At 42.0% G+C, this 19,041-nt stretch overlaps 1 protein-coding gene across 1 annotated transcript in view; it reads right to left on the reverse strand.

The window, feature by feature from the left end:
• Positions 1-9,170: 9,170 nt before the first annotated feature.
• Positions 9,171-19,041, reverse strand: part of man1a1 (mannosidase, alpha, class 1A, member 1) — a 140,489-nt gene continuing 130,618 nt past the window's right edge. The window contains exon 10 of the mRNA XM_034698890.1: positions 9,171-12,800. Coding sequence (XP_034554781.1) covers positions 12,674-12,800 — 127 coding nt within the window. The 3' untranslated portion in view covers positions 9,171-12,673. The remainder of the gene's footprint in view (positions 12,801-19,041) is intronic.

A 19,041-nucleotide genomic window follows, 5' to 3' on the forward strand; every position in this document is an offset into this window, starting at 1 on the left:
ATGAGCTGTATGATGACTTTTGGCCTTTAAGACACTGATTTGTTTAGTTTTTTGACAATACCAACATGTGTTTGGCCTTCAGTTTTACTCTTGTAGTCCAAGATGTATTGACCAATCACATTTCAGCAGGCTTTAAAGTCAGAGAGCCAGACAGATCCAGGGCCGGAGAGTCAGCTGCATCACTCCATCACCCACAGCATGTTGTAGCCGTTAAGCAAGAAGCTGGTAGTTTGAGCCCAACCAGCGATGAGCTCATCTTATAACAGGCTGCTTGAAGCTAAGGCTGAGTGGCTTTACTTTGACAGAACAAGTCCTGCATCTTGAGACTTGGTGGCCCACCCTGCCGAACAGTACTCTACATATACAGCAGTCATGTCCAAACTGTCCCTTGGCCTTATTGGAGACCATGTACCAAACTCTCAGTCACATTGGAAGCAGGTGTTGTAAGGTATCAGTCCATGAACCGACCCTCAGCCATGCAGACCGCCAGGGAGGACCTGCTCTTCCTCTGCTGCTTCCAAAGGCTTTCAAGGAGTGTGCTTTTCCTCTCCTATTTAATCCTGGGCTTGAACAGTAATTAAGTCATTTTTAAAGCCTCTTTGCTTTCATTGTCTCTGAGTTGACCGAAAACAGAAAGAAAGATGTGATTTTATTCATTTAAATAATACTCCCCAGAGTGCGTCTTAAAATGGGAAAAAGAGTTTTAGATACTCAGCTCCTGCAGCCTGGAACCTGCTGCAGGAGAGCTTGGGTTTGAGTGGGCTTGTCTCTTTAAATGTAGCTCTAGCAAAAGTTCAGACAGGAAGACTATAAAGCAATCACAGCAGTTGTTTAACTCTCCTCTCCCTCGTTCAATAGCTCACCCGCTTCCAGCTGCACGATCCGGAGCTCTCATTGGTTAATCAGCAGCTGCGTCATCCAATAGCTCAGTGGCACGCCCTTATCGTCAGCCTATCAACTCTCTGCTGTCTTTTTAAATGTGTCTCTCTCTCCAGCTAGTTCCTTCTTGCATTGATGGTGCGCACCCCTCCACCTCCCCATCTCCACCTGGTCTCTGCAAGTCTTCAACTCCTAGAATTCATCAACCGCCACCACCAGTGTCTGGACTCTAGGGGGATTTCTTCAGCTGCCAAATTCATGCATCCTACGCTCACAACATTATCCCCATAGAGTCCTTTCGCCAAAGATTTCTGTCAAGTTTCATCATTCATTCAGTTGTAATAAATAATCTTTAATATTCAAATTGTGTCTCTCCTGATTGAAGTGTTTTTAAAAGCAGATTGAAGGCGTTGGAGGAAGATGCATCAGCTTGTAGATGCATTGAAAGATTACTTTCTGTCATGTGATCTATGATATGTTGTCATGTTTTAGAGTTTTGTGTTGTTTGTCTGTAACTTTGTTGGAACGTGCTGCTACTGATCTCAGCCAGGACACACTTGTAAAAGAGAATCTTAATCTCAATGAGGTTTTCCTTGTTAAATAACATTTAAATAAAATCAAGCCACTCAAGTTTTGATGTGAAACACTGTCAGAGAAGAAGAAATCATGGCGCCACGGTTTGGCTGGTGGCTTAGTTCAATGGCATAGCACTGGGGGCAGTTTATGGAGTTAAGGGTCTTGCTGAAAGATAGTTAAAAATCTCCTGTGTGAGAAGAAGCAGGACCACAGTCCAGGTTCAAAATGCCTCTCCCTACTGAAGGCAGCACTTTATAACACTCCGGACCAGCTGCTCTAAATGAGCAATCAGTGATTTCACCTGGGCAGAGAGAACAAAGAGAACAAAGAGAACACAGGGAAACACACCAGTAAGTCTTTCACTTTTTCAAACCTGGGAGCCTTACCTTTGATTCCATGGCCCTTTCTGGAATCAGTCCCTCCCCACTTCCACTCTAGGACAGAGTGAACTCTGTTTGAAGTCACACTCAAAGCTGAATGAAGCTCACTTCATGAAGGTGGAGGGATCTGATTCAGCTGCAAGCTTTGGAGGCAGACTCCCCTCACTCCTGCAGGAACAGGAACTTAGTATAACCATGCTTACATGTCACACAAATGATACACAGTTTATTTAAATAAACATTTAGCATACTCCACAGTACGAGTAGTGCTCCTCATCCAAACCAGGATCGCTCTTAAACAGATGAAACCTTTTGAACAGCTGAACCCAGGAGCTTCCTGAAGGCTGACTTGAAAGAAGAGGCCTCCTTGTGGTGTGTTGTTCAAATGAATTGAAGCTGTGTCTGCATCTTTCTCTTTTATTCCTCTGTGATATATAAAGCACGTACACCTGAACCATTCCTTCAGCTTTCCCTTTAAATATGAGACCCTGGATGTGCTCCCCCTCAGAAAGAATGAAGTCTCCTGTCAGAGAAACCTCTTCCATGATCGGTGTCGGCATGTTGTGTTTAATCTTTGTGGAAGGAGAGCAGAGGTGCTAAAGAGGAACAACTGAGCTAAATGATCTTCTCTTATTCCAGCCCTCGGCTCGTGTCCCACAGCAGAGGTTCAGTCAGATAAGAGAAATGTCCTCAGTCTGAGCCTGTAAAGATAAAACACAAAGAATCAGTCTGCAAACAAAACGGGACAGAGCAGCCTCTCTCTCTTTGTGTGTGGAGTTTATTAGATTCCCAGTAAAGGAGAGCTCAATGCAGAGAACACATCAGAGGTTCTTTTGTGCTGTGTGTCATGTGGACTATAAGAGAAAGATAACTTGCCTTTACACTTAAATCATCCTCCAGCCCTGCAACCCTGAGGAGGGCTTCTACCAGAAGGTGATTTGAGTTGCCTGTGGAGTTGCTTCCACTGGCATGCATGCAAAACCACTCCCACTCCCACTCCTCAGGTGATTCTGCTTCCTCCTGTGCTGTTGTGGATTTACTTTGCTGTTGCAGAGTCAAGATGTCAAAGATTAGAGCCAGACTTGCTAAATGCACCATTGTTGGTTGCAAAAAACCTACACAAGTGTCCAGATTCTGGAGGAGCAAGGAAATCAATGGTTGCTTTTTATTCAACCACTTCACCTCTGACTGCTGCAACAATGTGGTTCGGTACAAAGCAGGACTTACTTCAACACTTGGGTCAACTCTGCCCCTCATAAAAGGATCTTTACCAACAGTTCATGACCCAGGAACAACGCAGACCCCCAATTTTCACAGGATTTGCAGCGTCGTCTGCAGCGGCCAAGTCTATTTTCGACGGACCCGCGCCCAGCCTCAATCTGCACAGAAAAGATCAACCTGGACAGGAAGTCAGGCATGAAGATCACAAGCAACATCCGGCAATTTCATAATAAAACCCCATATACGGACTCCAGACCGTTTAAAGATCGTATAGATCAGAAATACTCATTGATTATGGATGTAAGCTACGAACAGCCACATATCTGTGATCCATGTTGACTACAACAGGACTTTAAGATGATAACTGTGTCAGAAGGTAACAGCAGAATTATTCATATTAAACTCATCTAAACATGCAAAATTAAAACTTCATAGTTATGCAACACTCAGTGATGATTAAAGCACCAAAGTAATGGAATACTCTCCAAATGAGCAGAAATTCAACCACAGAAAGGCTCTGTAACCTGATGTTTGTATATGGTTCTCTCTATGCTGGACCCAGCTGATCCTGGCTGCTTTGAGCTGGCACTACGCTCCAAACACGCGTCCTGTGTAGCAGGGCGCAAGCCGTTGGACGGGGCATGCTGCAGCTGTAACAGAATGAGGCGCATCCTGTGGAAATTGTAGGTAAGTGTTGCCCCATTGTGACCTTTTGCTTGGTATCAATCAATCAATCAATCAATCAATCAATCAATCAATCAATCAATCAATCAATCAATCAATCAATCAATCAATCAATCAATCAATCAATCAATCAATCTTTATTTGTATAGCACCAAATCACAACAAACGTTATCTCAAGACGCTTTTACAAACATAGGAGGTCTAGACCACTCTATGTCAAATTATGAACAGAGACCCAACTTCAAGACAGGGTAAGACTCAGTCTGACCCTGCCTTGATCCACCATGAGCATTGCACCTCGCAGTATTTAGCTAGTTACAGTGGTGAGGAAAAACTTCCTTTTAACAGGCAGAAACCTCAGGCAGAACCAGACTCATGTTAGACACACATCTGCTGAGACCGTGTTGGGTCTGGAAAGACAGATAGAGGGGAGTAAGAGAGAGAAGTGATAGTGATGAGACGAGTCGTAGAAGCTGTTGCCGCTGGAGTCCAGCACGTCCGTATCAGCTGGAGTCCAGATCGTCCGCAGCAGGAGGACGTCTACGGCAATGAAGCTCGGGGACTCCAGAAAGGTCTATGGTTAGTAACTGGTACTGGCGTTGGTTCTTCTGGAGCACTCGCCATGTTTCTGTTTGGTGTTTTTCCGCCTCTGCATCAGTCTGCAGCAGTCTACACCCTCCAACATCTAACATCATTTAGACAGCCAATCAGCTCCTCGTGATTTATGTATACAGTTTTTAAAAATAGTCCCAGTGATTCCTCGTCAGTTAGCATTCCATGGCGATGGATTCTTATCTGCCTGTTGCGGTCGATTTAACATGTAGCTGTCCTCATCCAGCTCTCCTTCTTCTCTGAGCTCTGTGGTTCACACACCTTTAAAAATAAACAAATGTCACAACTTTGAACTCTGCTGCTATCATCACCACCGCTCATGTCTCAGCAGGATGCAGTAAAACTGGTTCATTCATTATCTGTAGCAGACTAGACTACTGTAACGGGGTCTTTACAGGACTCCCTTAAAAGTCCATCAGACGCCTGCAGCTCATACAGAATGCTGCTGCTCGAGTCCTAACAAGGACCAACAAAGTAGACCACATCACTCCAGTTCCAGTTCTTAGATCCCTACACTGGCTTCCTGTCTGTCAGAGAATAGACTTTAAAATCCTGCTGATGGTTTATAAAGCACTGAATGGTTTAGGCCCAAAATACATTGCTGATCTGCTGCTACTGTATGAACCACCTGGACCTCTGAGGTCATCAGGTACTGGTCTGCTTTCAGTGCCAAGAGTCAGAATGAAACATGATGAAGCAGCGTTCAGTCATTATGCACCACATATCTGGAACACACTCCAACTCTCACCTCTTTTAAATCACAGGATCCAATATGAAAATGTCTGCAGCCTGCCGATTTAGCATGCTAACTGAAGCTAACGTTTCAGCCACATTGTTTTGATGCTAATGGGGCTAACGGTTTTACCTCACCTTACGGTCTGTGGTGTCAACAAGCAGAAGCTAAATGTGTCTGAACTCTTTTTACTTGGATTGATTTGACATGATGTGTGATCAGTTTGCCTCTGGTGTTGCTCATGTTAGTGAAAGTTAATAACTGTAGTTAAGGGGTTTTGACCAATCAGAATCAAGCATCTTACACAGCTGGGTAATAAATATACATATATATGCATAGGTCTCATTTCTTAGCTAACATTTTTAAAGTTCTCAAGAAAAAACACGACACAAATCCCAGAGCCACCACTTATTAAAAGATTCTTTATTCACAATAGAAGTGTAACAAATATAGTTTATTAAAAAGTCTGCTGCTTATTAATATCATTTTAATCCATAAGCTCAGAAGATTTTTATATAAATGTAGAACGGCTCATTGGCCAGAATGGAATATGTACATTTTTTTTCAATAATAATAATATTAACACAATAAAACAGATTTCCCCACAAAATTAAAATATTGCATATAAACGCAAAGTAAACTATGTGCAATGGAATGATTATCAGCAATATTTTGTACAGATACATTTCTGAGGTTCACGCAGTTTAACTTTTAAAGGGCAATGCCAACCTTTTTTACAAATTCGGATGACTTGAGTCCCGGGAGAGGTCAGTCGCTTTTTAATGAAGGTGGGAAATTAAAAGATGTGGCTGTGATTTAAATTAGAGCAAATTGACTGACTTTGTATTTGCACTGAATTCCTAAAATAGGTGGTATTGCCCTTTAATTCTCACCATTAGAAAGGCATTGTCACGCACATACAGATCATCAAAACGATACTCAGGAAATCACCAAAAAATAAACAACTTTTTTTTTTCAGAAGAAACAAAAAAAAAAACCAAAGTCTGCATGTGGAAGTCTGAAGTGGACTCTGTGGAGCTGAAACAGACCTTTAAAAGTAATACATTCTGCATTTTTCTTCCTATTCAGGCAATGAAACGACAAGATGCATGTCATATCAACGGAGAAAAGAAAACTGGTTGAAATTTTCCTTTTCAGTGGAATCAGGGAGGTGCAGATTAAAAATGATTCTGGATGTAGTAAAGGTCTAACATTGTGTCCTACAGAACCCCTGAAGTCCCATGAGGTGATCATTTGCACGCACAAGTTACTGTCCTTCAGTTAAAGCAGATGTGATATGACTCCACCTGCCATTCATTGACATTATTTCCTATTTTTAACATTAAATACTGCTTTTAATGTCTTCTTATAAGCGTTACACTTGGACTAGTGTTTCATAGGCGACATAGCGCCCTCTGCTGCACAGAACTGAGGGTGCGCCCCATGTTGTGTTGATATGTTACAAGCTGCTCTAAAATATGTTAAATCAGCGCTGCTTTTTGGTGTTCAAAGAGCTTTTCATCCACATGGGAGAGCCTCTGAACATCAAACACGCTTGACTAACAACAACATTAAACTCTGTTATGTAACAATGCTATATCACAGCTAATGCTAATTTCACCGCAACAAAGCTGGCTGTGAGCGGTCTAATGAGCTTCCCAATAAATGCAGAAGATCATTATTTGCGCTCACAGGAAAATATCTTGTGAAATGATCACCTTTGCAGGACTTCAGGTGCTCCACGTGGTCCCAATTTTGTCTGAAAGTCTTGTCTTCCTACTGGGATGCAGCCCTTTAAGTTGAATTTACACAACCCCCAAAAAACCTGACTTGTGTTTCTAAGCCTCTACATTCCCAAAAAATACAGATTTACAAACCAAAAATCGAATTATAATCCAAAGTATTGCACAATAAGATGTCAACATTGCGAGGCAAAACTTCTCCTCTTCCTCGTATGCCCATAAACAAATTTTCTGACCACCAACTTAAACCATCAACCTAATTTTTAAGATAGAAAAGGAACAAATAAACCCCCCACCATCACAAAAAACCTCTTTGAGAGTACATGTTGATAAAATAATCAGATTCAATTGATTTCAGACGGAGATGGAAACGTTCTGATTGATGGTTGACTCCGTGGTTTTCTGTACGCTGCGTCTCATTAACACTGACATAGCATTACCTGCAGAATATATCTTCCTACACAAATACACCTTTCCTGATGCCTTACACTGTAAAGCTAATTTCATCTGCAATATTTAACATTACTCATTTGCAATTTTTGATATTTGAAGGAGAGAACGATGGATGCAAATATCAAAGTGTCTTTAAAGCTACTGTGAGGAGTTTTTTGATGGTTATGAAACAGACTGAAATTAACACTGATGCTTCTTTATGACCCCCAAAAAGCAAATATGACCTTTAGTGATGGGTTTTAATCTTTTTGGGTGATTACTTTAACGCCTGTACTCACCACCAGGGGGTAGGTGTCAGATAAGGCGATTGAAAAACAGCCTTGTTTGCATTTTCCAAGGCGAATATTTGCAATGAGTGATATGTTTGACTACTTTGATCTGTAGGCGAAGGTTAGCAGGGAGATGAGATGTACTACTTTGTCCACAGGGGGCGCCAAAATCACACAATCCAAAAATGTCCTCACAGGAGCTTTAAGATAGACATCAAGCTCTGTGTTCTCTCCTTAAATTTGTCAGTAAAGCTGAGTTATAGTTCAATGTTTTCATTCCTATTGTGAGTTGATGCTGTTTATGCATTTGTATCCATGTCTGCGTGTCATCTACTCAAATAGAAGTTTGATCCATGACCTGATAAGTGTGTCCGGTGTGACGTCGTCCTGCATGAGCATGGATGCATGGATGCATGGATGTATTTCTCTCTGCCTGCACGCTCTGATTCAACCGTTTGTGCTTTCCAAATTTCAAAACAACAACAGAAACACAAAGAAGTGAACACACAAAAACAAAAAAATGCATAAAAATATTCTTCACTTCACATTGGATGGTACATTCATATGATTTCACTCCTCCTGCACGGCTGTTTGAGTCACTCCCAGGCGGTTCATTTACCCCCTGTCTGTTTTTTTTTTGGTAGATAAATAAGCAAACACCCCACGCTCCACCTTTAGGGTCCCCGCCACCTAGAAGTCAGCCCCCCCTAAAACCCCTCCCAAGTCCTATGTTCACTACTGCAGAATAAATTAACACAATCAGCAAAAATCAAACATTAAAATATATCACAGAGAGAATAAATGCCTCCTAGGATTAAACACAAACACTGTCGTCTGTACAGTGAAGTAAAGATCACAGAGGGGGTTCTCACAGCTCACAGACAGATCCAGATTCAATTTGAAGAAGGAGAAGAAGTTCAGACTGGTATCAGCGTGTCGGCTCTTCATGGGAGGGATGATAACTGTGTTTGTCGGGGATTAGAGAAAGAACTGAGTGTGGCTGATGAAATCGGATCCCAGAGACTAATTCTTTCAACATGATCAGAGGTATGTGGGAGCAAAATGAGCTTTTGTGTTCTCTCTGAATTCTCTTTTTTCAGCTCCTGTGAGATTAAAGACTTTATGAGCTCTGATTACAGCAGAAGGAGTTTATTTAGTGTGAGTTAATGATCTCATTTTGGACTGTCAGATATTAATTCTGTCTGCTGAATCTCTCCCGACTGTTTGAAGGTAATGTGCTGAATGCAAGCTGAGTCAATTTCCATCACTTTTCTCAGATATAGTAGAGAGACTCAAACTTCAAGCACCTGCACCACAGCTGCAGAATCTCACAGAGTGTGTCAGAAGATCTCAAAAACTGAACATAAGCCAGTCTGACCGGACAAGTCCAGATATAAATCTCAGGTATCTTAACTCATTACAACCAGTAACTGTATGATGCTCCTCTAAGATGAACTTTTCATTACTTTATTTGTGTTATCTAAAGAAGGAGTACACTGGACCAAATTATACAATTATAACCATTGTTTTAGTGTCATTTTTATTTTTTAAAATCTAATTATATCTTATTTTAATTGAATTTAATTTAATTTGTCTGGCATTTATCATATTTTATTTTATTGATTTATTGTAGTAATTTTATTTTACTTTTCTGACATTTAATTTTATTGTAATTATTTTAACTTTCTTATATTTATCAAATTTTATTTAATAGATTTTATTGTAATTACCTTATTTTTCCAATATCTCTCTGGTTTTTTTTCTTTCTGATATTTATCTAATTTAATTTTATTGATTTTATTGTAATAATTAATTTTTCCCCCTACTTTATAACTGATTTAATTGTATTGATTTGATTGTAATATTTTATTTTTCTGATATTTATCTAATTTAATTCAGTTGATTTTATTGTGACAGATATAACTGTATAAAATGAAGAAACATGGATTTAATAGGTTACAGTATTTCCTCCACAGGATGGCGCTCTGAGTATCAAGCGGCTTCATGCTGGACGGTAGGATAACAGCTGTTCTCCCTCATCATGCATTTAAAGAAACAGTGGTGTAGTATTAAATAAAGACACCTTGTAGCATGAGTCTCTGCAAGTTGGCCACAACTACTAACACTACTGCTGCAGCAGGTAGTTGAGGATAGTGACAACAGGTGGAGCTACAAAGAGCTGCACAGAATCTGCAGGTCTTCATGGAGAGACAGTTTGAACCTCTTATTCCTCCAAGAGATCACCAAGACCCTTATTTTTGGCTTGTACCGTCTTTAAATAAGATCCATATCTTGACTTGGCAGATCAGTGTGGCTTATATTAAGAGTAAAGAGATATTCAGGCTGGAAAACTGACAGATTCACTTACTAAGATTCAAGTTATTTTGCAGAGTGGAGGAGCTAACGACAGACGCTTCTTTAATCAGTTAAAGTTTCACAAAATGTGTCAAAATTAAGATTTTTTTCTCATTTTTCTTTCTCAACTGTGTGGAAATTTGTTGTTCTATCTTTGAAAGTAATCCCTCAATAATGTGCTGGAATTTCAATTAAACAACACACCTTCTTTTAAGTTCCAACGAGTGAGTGTGTCTTATATTAATGAGTATTTAAACTAGGCTCAATCTCCTGCAGGTTGTAATGACCGGATGTCTCCACTAGGTGTCGGTGTGGTCAAAGGGATAACTGGAGACTGGGCTCACTGCTGCTCTTCCTCTGTTTGACGATCTGTTTGACAGGTTTTGACTAAACGAGGACTCAGGAGGGAGAGAAAGCATGATGATGGACTATTCTACCTCCTCTAGTTTGTCACAGAGTTGTCACTAACGTTCGAGCTTCCTGCATGACGATGAACTCTGGATTAAAAGCAGGAATGATCTCGTGTCTGAGGGTTCCGGGATCTTCACCTGGAGCCCGACGACTCGTCTCAAAGTGGACTCTCTGTGTTTGTGTGAGCTGCTCTCCTCTGGGACTCCTCCGTTTTCAACAGTGAAGGCACTATTTTAAAAGACTAAGCTGGGTTTAATCTGGCTACAGTTGTGTGTGTGTGTGTGTGTGTGTGTGTGTGTGTGTGTGTGTGTGGAGAAATCTGAATAATAAAATGGAAGTAACCCGCTGAGTGAGACGGTGACGAGCGGAACGTACGGCAGCAACAGGATTTGTGTCGGTGCGTTAACACGACCCCGACGGGAACAAAAAGCTCAGACGGAATGATAAAGCTGTATTCAATCAGTATGGCTTTGTGTGTGTGTGTGTGTGTGTGTGTGTTCCTGTGTGTGTGTGTGTGTGTGGAATAGTACAGCAGAGTCAGGTGTCTGCATCTCCTCATAGAGGAGGGAGGGATCGTACAGCCTGCTCTGGAGGACGGAGAAGAAGAAGTGAAGAGATGGAGGTTTGACTGAGACAGGTTTGGATGATCTTCACACTCTCACGGTCTCTGATGTTTAGAGATTCAACCACCTAAATGCATGAATTATAAGCTTCTAAAGTCCTCTACCTGGAAATAACATCACCTTTTTTAAATTTTGAAGGCCTTAAAGCAACATCATGAGATTCTCTAAGCGTCCTTTCAGCTCCACTTCCTCAGCACGGACATGACTGCAGGAGAAAAGACCCACACAGGGGAGGTTTTTGCCTTCAGGGCTTTTTTGTCAGAAAACTGTGCCATAACTTCTCCGGGGAAATCCTCAACTTATATAGTTCAACGACAGACGCTGGGTGTGCTGAATGGAAATGAGGGAGGCTCTGCTTCCCCTGCAGCTGCAGAGCTGTTTCTGGTGGTGAAAAGTTGCATAGTGTTGCTTTAATCCGACAAAATCTTACACTGTGAGGTTTATTTGGGACTTTGCATTGGAATAGTTTGCAGAAACAAGTCATGAATTGAATCAAGCCCCTGTTTTTAAAGGCCTAACTCGTTCCCATGCTCTGGAACAGCTGATCTGCATCATCTGCAGAGAACAACCGTGAAATCTGGACCACAAGACTGAGTTTCTGTCCTCTTTTAATGCAGCTATAACTAAGAGACTTGTTCCTGGTAAGATTTGAATATCTTGGTGGATTGTAAATATTGTCAGGAGAAGTTAAAGTCACAAGATTTAAAAGCCTGAGTCAGTCAAACCTCAGAAGCAGCCGTGACGATGTGAGAAAGAACAGAAAAAGAAACACATGAATGAAGTTTGAGATCCGTAGAAGAAGAAGAGGAGGAGGAGGAGAAAGACGAGGAGGAGGGACAGCTTTGTGTAAACGTTGTGGGGGAGAAAGGGAAATTACTGGCAGGTACAGAGGCGGTGTGGCTGTCCGTCCGGTGTCACACCTTAACTCAGACTGAGGAAGAAGAAGAAGAAGCTGGGGGGGAGGGGAGGGGGAGCAGGAGTCTCAGCGCTCTGTGGGTTTATAAAAAGAGGCTCGGGTTGTGCTGCGTCTTTGAGACAACCACGTTTTTCAAGAGCAAGAGAATCATCCTCTGAAGGAGAAGAAGTTGGAAGATGGTGGTTTGAGGACCATCGCTGGGCTCCTGATCAGAGTCTGAGGTTAAGCGTCCTGCAGCTGAAGCCTCGGTGATCCTCACACAGGAGCTGGAATCGTTCTGGATGCAAGGTGGTCCAAAAGTATCCACGTCAGGAGACGACTGGTTTTCAGGTCTGTCTGATCTCCTCCACGGAAAGAAAAGAGAGGCGGAGCTGCAGCTACAAACGACAACATCACGGACGAATAAAGTGAGAACTGGTCCGACCGACTGTCCCTCCCAAAAAAAAAACCTGGAAGTCAAAGAAATTCCTACGAAATGAAATGACGTCTTCAGAGAGCGTTTGATACCGCAGCAGTATGAAAACCTCTCTGAGGACTCCACTGCATTCTTTGGATGAGTTATCACATAATCCAGCAGTCAACATGTTGGTTCAGATTAGCTCCTGGAATCAACCAGAGCAGGGAAAAAAACAAAAACTGGACTCTACAGCAAGACGTAGGTCGCCCTCAGGCTTTGAACTCCATTTAATCCCATCAGAAATACTTAAAAAAAGGAAATCCCATCCAGAGGCGTCCGTGACTCCAGACGGCGAACAGTTTCAGCTGGAGGCTCAGGTGTACAGGATCAGAGGTTCTCGCACTTGGTTTTTTTTTGGTCCGTTACTCCACCTTGTTGGAAATGTCTGTTAGGTCCCTCTTTATGACGGGGAGAGGGTGAGCCTCTGTGTTGAAGACCCAGTGGTCGAACGGTAGGTGGTCATCGTCGGAGAAGAGCAGGTAGAGATACCTAAAGAGAGAGGATAGAAGACGGTTACTCCTCACAGTCGTGATGAATCAGCAGAGTGATACAATAACAGAGGAAGAGATGTGAAGAGAACTCTGATGTCCTAAATGTATCTGTTGTTGCATAAAAGGCACAAAAACAACATTTCAATGATGCATGACACAAACAGTTTCTTAAATTTGCAGTTTATCTCTTGAACGCCACACTTTATGTTTATATTTATACATCTTATCCAGCAGCTTTGCACATCATGTTGTTGGACAAAAACAACTGGTGCACTTGGTGGCACTAATAACCAGTTAAGCAAAGTGTAAGTTGGATTTTGCACCATCATAATATGTCACGTGAATTCAAGACACGCCCCCTTTGATGGGAACAGAGCATCTAGAAAAAAAAGAAGACATGAAAAAATGCTTGATGTTGCCTGTCCGCTGAAAGACACCACATATACGGTTTAAAATCCTCCTCCTCACCCACAAAGCCCTCCACCACCAGGCCCCCTTCCTACCTCACTGACCTCCTCCATCATCACACTCCTTCCCGTAACCTGAGTTCCACACACGCCAACCTCCTGTCTCCACCTCACAGAACCAAGCACTGAACCTGGGGGGACAGAGCCTTCTCTGTAGCCGCCCCCACCCTCTGGAACTCACTCCCCTCCCATATCCAAAACTGCTCTGACCCTTCAGCTTTCAAATCTCTATTAAAAACTCACCTTTTTAAGTTTCAATTTGTGATTGTACTGTTGTTTGTTTGATTTGTGTTCCTTGCTTGTATTGATTTTAACAATTGTACAGTGTCTTTGAGTTTCTGAAAAGCGCTATGTAAATACAATGTATTATTATTATTATTATTATTATTATTATTATTATTAATATCTTAATTTGAGTCTACACTTTTATTATTAATATTATCATTATTGTTTATTATTATTGTTATTATTATAATAATTTTGGAAATAATAATAGTAATAATAGTAATGATTCTTATTATTATCATTTTTATTTTAATTATTATTAATTATTATACAATTACAATTCTTATTCTTATTTTTATTAAAATTAATATCATTATCATCCTTGTTCTCATTATAATTCTTTTTTTTTTTTAAACAAAGGAGCTCCTTATAAAAATAGTGCTTGGTTGGTGACATGTTTTCCCAGCATACTTTGAGCGCTGAATTGAACAGCTACAATAAACAATAAATGGGGGCAAATTTTCATCTGTGTCTATTTGCATCAGTGTCACTGCACTGTGACCTGTGAGAAATAAAATCAAGAAGATGTGGAGAGACGTGGAGGGTTGAATTCTTAAGTCCCTGAATCGTGTGTTTGAGAGGTTTGTGATGACTTTTCAACTCCATGAAATTGAATAAAGTCTCAACTCTCGTGTGAAGAGCGTACTACTGAAGGTTCCTTCTATTTAAGAAGAAGAACAAGAACGTACTTCATTAATCCCCAGGGGGGGAATTCAATTTTTTCACTCGTGTTATTTTTCAGTCATGCTACATGCACAGTTTTTGGTATATACATACAATGCACACACATACAGTGGACATGCACTTAGGGAGAGATGTCAGAGTGAGGATGCTGCCATCAACCAGCGCACTCCAAGCAGTTGGGGGTTCGGTGCCTTGCTCAAGGGCACCTCGGCAGTGCCCAGGCAAGTGACCCGGCACCTCTTCAGCCACCAGTCCACTTGCCAGACTTCGTCCATACAGGGACTCGAACCGGCGACCCTTAAGTTCCCAAGTCAAGTCCCTATGGACTGAGCTACTGCCGCCCCACAGGTCAAGTTTAATTCTATGATTGCTGAAAACTACAGTGGCCAACAAGGACAGTCCACTACAACACCCCATACAGATTCCATTGGGAGAAACCATAGATGTGTAATCCATGAGTGTAGTCTAATTTACGTCACACATTTGTTTCTGAAGCAGATTTTTGATTGTGGTCGCAGTAATGGAAATACTGACTCAACCTAACTTTCGGCTGACCTGGAATGAGAGATGGAGTTGAGGTGGGCCTTTAGCCTCTTTGCCAACGGATACAGTGTGCCCACCTGTCAGCCAAGCTTCTAATTATGCAAATTCATAATTTCAATATCTTCAAAAATGAAGAGTTGTAAAAGATGTCACCTCGAGTACAGTGTGTGCCGACAGAGGAATGAGCCATCCAGACAAGAATCATTTTTTGTCCCAGTCTGTAAACGTGTTTCTTCTTCTGTAAAGATGGTCTTCAATCAAAAGAAAACGTCTTTAAGTTCCTTTTTTTTGGTCTTCAGCTAAAATATTGTCCTTTTTGGGATGTGTTTACTTTAAGAGTTATTCCAAGCTCTATATCTTGCATTATTTATCGACAGTCTTGGCAAAAAAACCCTCTGAAACAGATGTGAAACTGAGCGAGTCTGGGCGCGGCTCCGACTCGGGCCAGCTTATGAAAGTTAAAGTGATGAAACTCTGCGGTTTAATGTTTTATCTTATGATCTTATGAAGCAACACCAAAACAACATTACCCACCGAAGAAGGAGGGAGACCGAAGCCAGTAAATAAATAAAGAGTGTTTGTATGGGAGGTTCACGTCAGATTCCAGCATGAAAAGAAGGAGCGATGTAAAGGAGGAGAGTTTGATGTGAGGGCTGGAGGAGAAACTGTAGAAAAAAAAGGGACGAGCTAAAATATAAAAAAGAAGAAGAAATGTGTCAGGAGCTGGTTGTCCGCCGAGCCCTCAACCTCCGCATCGAGCCCCCGCCGTCCTCCGCCTCCGCCTGCCAGCAGAGCACTAGAAAGCGGTGAGTGATTGGAGGCAGACAGCAGTGTGAAGTACGGCCGTGTCCTTGGCAGCGGAGGGAAGATGAATACTGGAAGTGGCTCCGCACGATGCCAAGATCCCCCGACTAACATTAGGAGGATTAGACGTATGGGTTTGCTGCTAAATGGGATTGATATTTTCTGAGTCCAGCGAGGCCGGGCTTCATGGATGTGATGCTGTTTGACTGATGAGGGCGTTATTGTGTTGCTGTCCGGCCTGGTGGTCAGTTTCTATCTAATATTTCTTCCTGCTGTCGGAGGAGCGATAATGAGACATCTCCCACTTCCACTGGAAACACATCCAACTCCTCTTTGACTTCTTTATGTTGCATGAAGAACTTTTTAAACACAAATCAACAGAAACACACTTTTATCTGTGTCTCACAATGAATGCAGACATCTGCCTCTGACTCTGTGTGTGTGTGTGAGTGTGTGTGAGGTGTAATCAGAGGTCGAGGTGACGCCTGTTAAAATTTACAGCCAATAAAAAAGCTGGATTGGATGGCACCTCGCCCCCCATCAGGCTCTGTTAGGCTAACCTTGACTTCAGCTGTCTGCTGTGTGTGTGTGTGTGTAGGGGGGAGAAGGAGAGGAAGAAGAGAGGATGAGGACAGGAACGGGGGAGGGAGGGATGGAGCAGAGGTTATAAAGATTTGAAAACAGGAAGAGGGGTGCAGTTTATGTGAAGCAGGTTACTTAACGGGGTGATTACTAATTATATAAAGGAGCTATTAAAACGCAACTCAGACACACACGCCGGCCCTTTAAGAGAGGTCAGCTGTTGTAAACAGGTCTTTGTTAGCTCACTATGCATTGTGAGCCAATCAGCTGTTAAAACCATAGACTGTATAATAAATGGACGTAGTATCCGTGATGTCACCCATCTGTTCTTGAAGCGCTGTTATGGCTAGCGTGAGGTAAAGAGGCGGGGCTTTAGCCTTTTTGTTAACAGCTACAGGGTGCCCGCCTGTCAATCAAGTCAGCCGTGACCTTATTTGGGCATAACTCATACATTTAATATCTTCAAAAATAACAAGTTATAAATAAATTCACCCCTGTATAGTGTGTGCCGATAGAAAAATGAACTATTCAGACCAAGCAGCAACTTCCGGTCTCAAAATATGAAGCCCATGTGGAAGTGCTAAAAACTGCAGTTCATCGAGCGTCCACTAGAGGCTGGCTGCAGAAACACAGGAAACCACATACACACCCATTCAAAAGAGACGATCTTTACAGCAGAAATAAACATGTTTACAGCCTGGTTCAAAAAAACGGCTTCGGTCTACATAGCTAATTTCTCTATCGGCAAACACTGTATGGGGGTTTAATTCTTTTATAGAGCAGAAGATATTAAGATTATGATTTTTGCCCAAATAAGGACATGACTGACTTGACTGGCAGGCGGGAACACTGTAGCTGTTGGCTAGGAGGCTCAAACTCCACCTCTTTACCTCACACTAAGTTTGGTTGAGTTCAGCATTTCCAATATGGCTCCCGCCGACGACTGGCTTCAAAACAGCGCTCAGGAAGAGATCGGTGATGTCATGGATACTACGTCCATTTTTTATACAGTCTATGATTCAGACCTAAACAGTTTTTTGAACCAGGTTGTAAACATGTTTATTTCTGCTGTAAAGATCGTCTTCTTTGAATGGGTGTGTATGTGGTTTCCTGTGTTTCTGCAGCCAGCCTCTAGTGGACGCTCGATGAACTGCAGTTTGTAACACTTCCACATGGGCTTCATATTTTGAGACTGGAGGTTGCTGCTTGATTAAAACAAAGATTGTATAATAAATGGACGTAGTATTCATGACGTCACCCATCTGTTTCTGAAGCTGATCACTGGCGGGTGCCATATTGGAAATGCTAAACTCAACCTAACTTCGTTTGAGCTAGTGTGAGGTAAAGAGGCGGGCCTTTAGCCTTTTTCGCTAACAGCTACAGGATGCCCGCCTGTCAATCAAGTCAGCCATGCCCTTATTTGGGCAAAACTCTTAGGTTTAATATCTTTAAAAATAACAAGTTATAAAAAAATCACCCCAAGAGAGAGAAATGATCTATTCAGACCGAAACTGTTTTTTGAACCAGGCTGTAAACATGTTTATTTCTACCGCAAAGATCGTCTTCTTTGAATGGGTGTGTATGTGGTTTCCTGTGTTTCTGCACCCAGCCCCTAGTGGACACTCGGTGAACTGCAGCTTTTAACACTTCTGCATTGGCTTCATATTTTAAGACCGGCGGTTGCCGCTTAGTCCTCACCTGGTACTGGCTTTGCATGCTTATGCAGGTGTTTTCAACTGCTTCTATGTTGTTGTGTAGACAGAGGAATATTCAAAAACACCTCTGGTGTGGACACAGGGTGTAAAATTTATGTGTTGCCTCATCTGCCATTGGCTAGTGAACTCCAAAAATGTACCGGCCAAAAATATTCTTTATAGGCCAAATAAAAAAATCATGCCTTATTTGATTTAAAAGAATTACTAGACGTTTTTATTCTGAAAATCCAACTTAAAAAAGGCAAAAGGCTGCAGTTCATGGTGTGGATTGTCAGGTCTTAAGTCAGCCAGTACCGAGGTTGGCCAGCCTCGTCAATTCTCCAGTTCTCTTTGAAAAGTTGTATAGTGACATAACTCCGTTTAGCTGTCTGTTCCTCTTCTTGATCGTCTCCTGCCTCTTTGTTTATCCGTTTTGTTTGTGGTGGCTTCGCGCCGGGAATGTGTCGCCACATCTTCCTCGAAACACTCTTCTCGCCGTGCTTCTTCAAGCAAACTCCAGTAGCTGACGTCACGCCGTTCCCGATGTACCAAATCACAACACAAGTACAGCGTGCCGCCAGGGTCAAAATAGCCTGAGAGTCGGCATAAAAGGGCGAAAGTATGAAAACAAAACCTCACATGCAATACAAAATTTTCCATCGGCCACTGGTTTCTCTGTTTTCTTAAACAGAGAGGAAAAAAAATCTGGTTTTATAAATATTTGTTAACATGTGGATGTGGACTATATCTCCACCTGATAGGTAATCCATCACAAGGTAACAAGACTAACTGGCATGAAAGGGAGGGAGGACTGACCTTGTTCATACAACAGGAGTGGGGATAACAAGACACAGGTGAGGCACTGTAAGGTAATCAGGTGAGTGGGTAACACTTGGGAACAGGAAGTCAAGTCTGGTTTCAACGTAAAACAGGAAATGAGACAAGAAACACGAGCTAAGCAACAAGACCAGAGGTTGCCAACAAAGATCCAGGGTCGTGCTTTAACATCATGATCACATGATTCTTCAACCTCACACACTGCTTCACATGGAAGAGGGTGTTCCAGGGGTGAACACATGAACACTGGCGGTAAATCAGATCAGTCAGGGTTTTTTCTTTTTTTTACACTGATGGTGTCATGGAGAAATATAGTTATGTTGCAGCCGGTCACATGTTCTGC

Source organism: Notolabrus celidotus, chromosome 13, assembly GCF_009762535.1.
Source record: "Notolabrus celidotus isolate fNotCel1 chromosome 13, fNotCel1.pri, whole genome shotgun sequence".
NCBI classification, from domain to species: domain Eukaryota; kingdom Metazoa; phylum Chordata; class Actinopteri; order Labriformes; family Labridae; genus Notolabrus; species Notolabrus celidotus.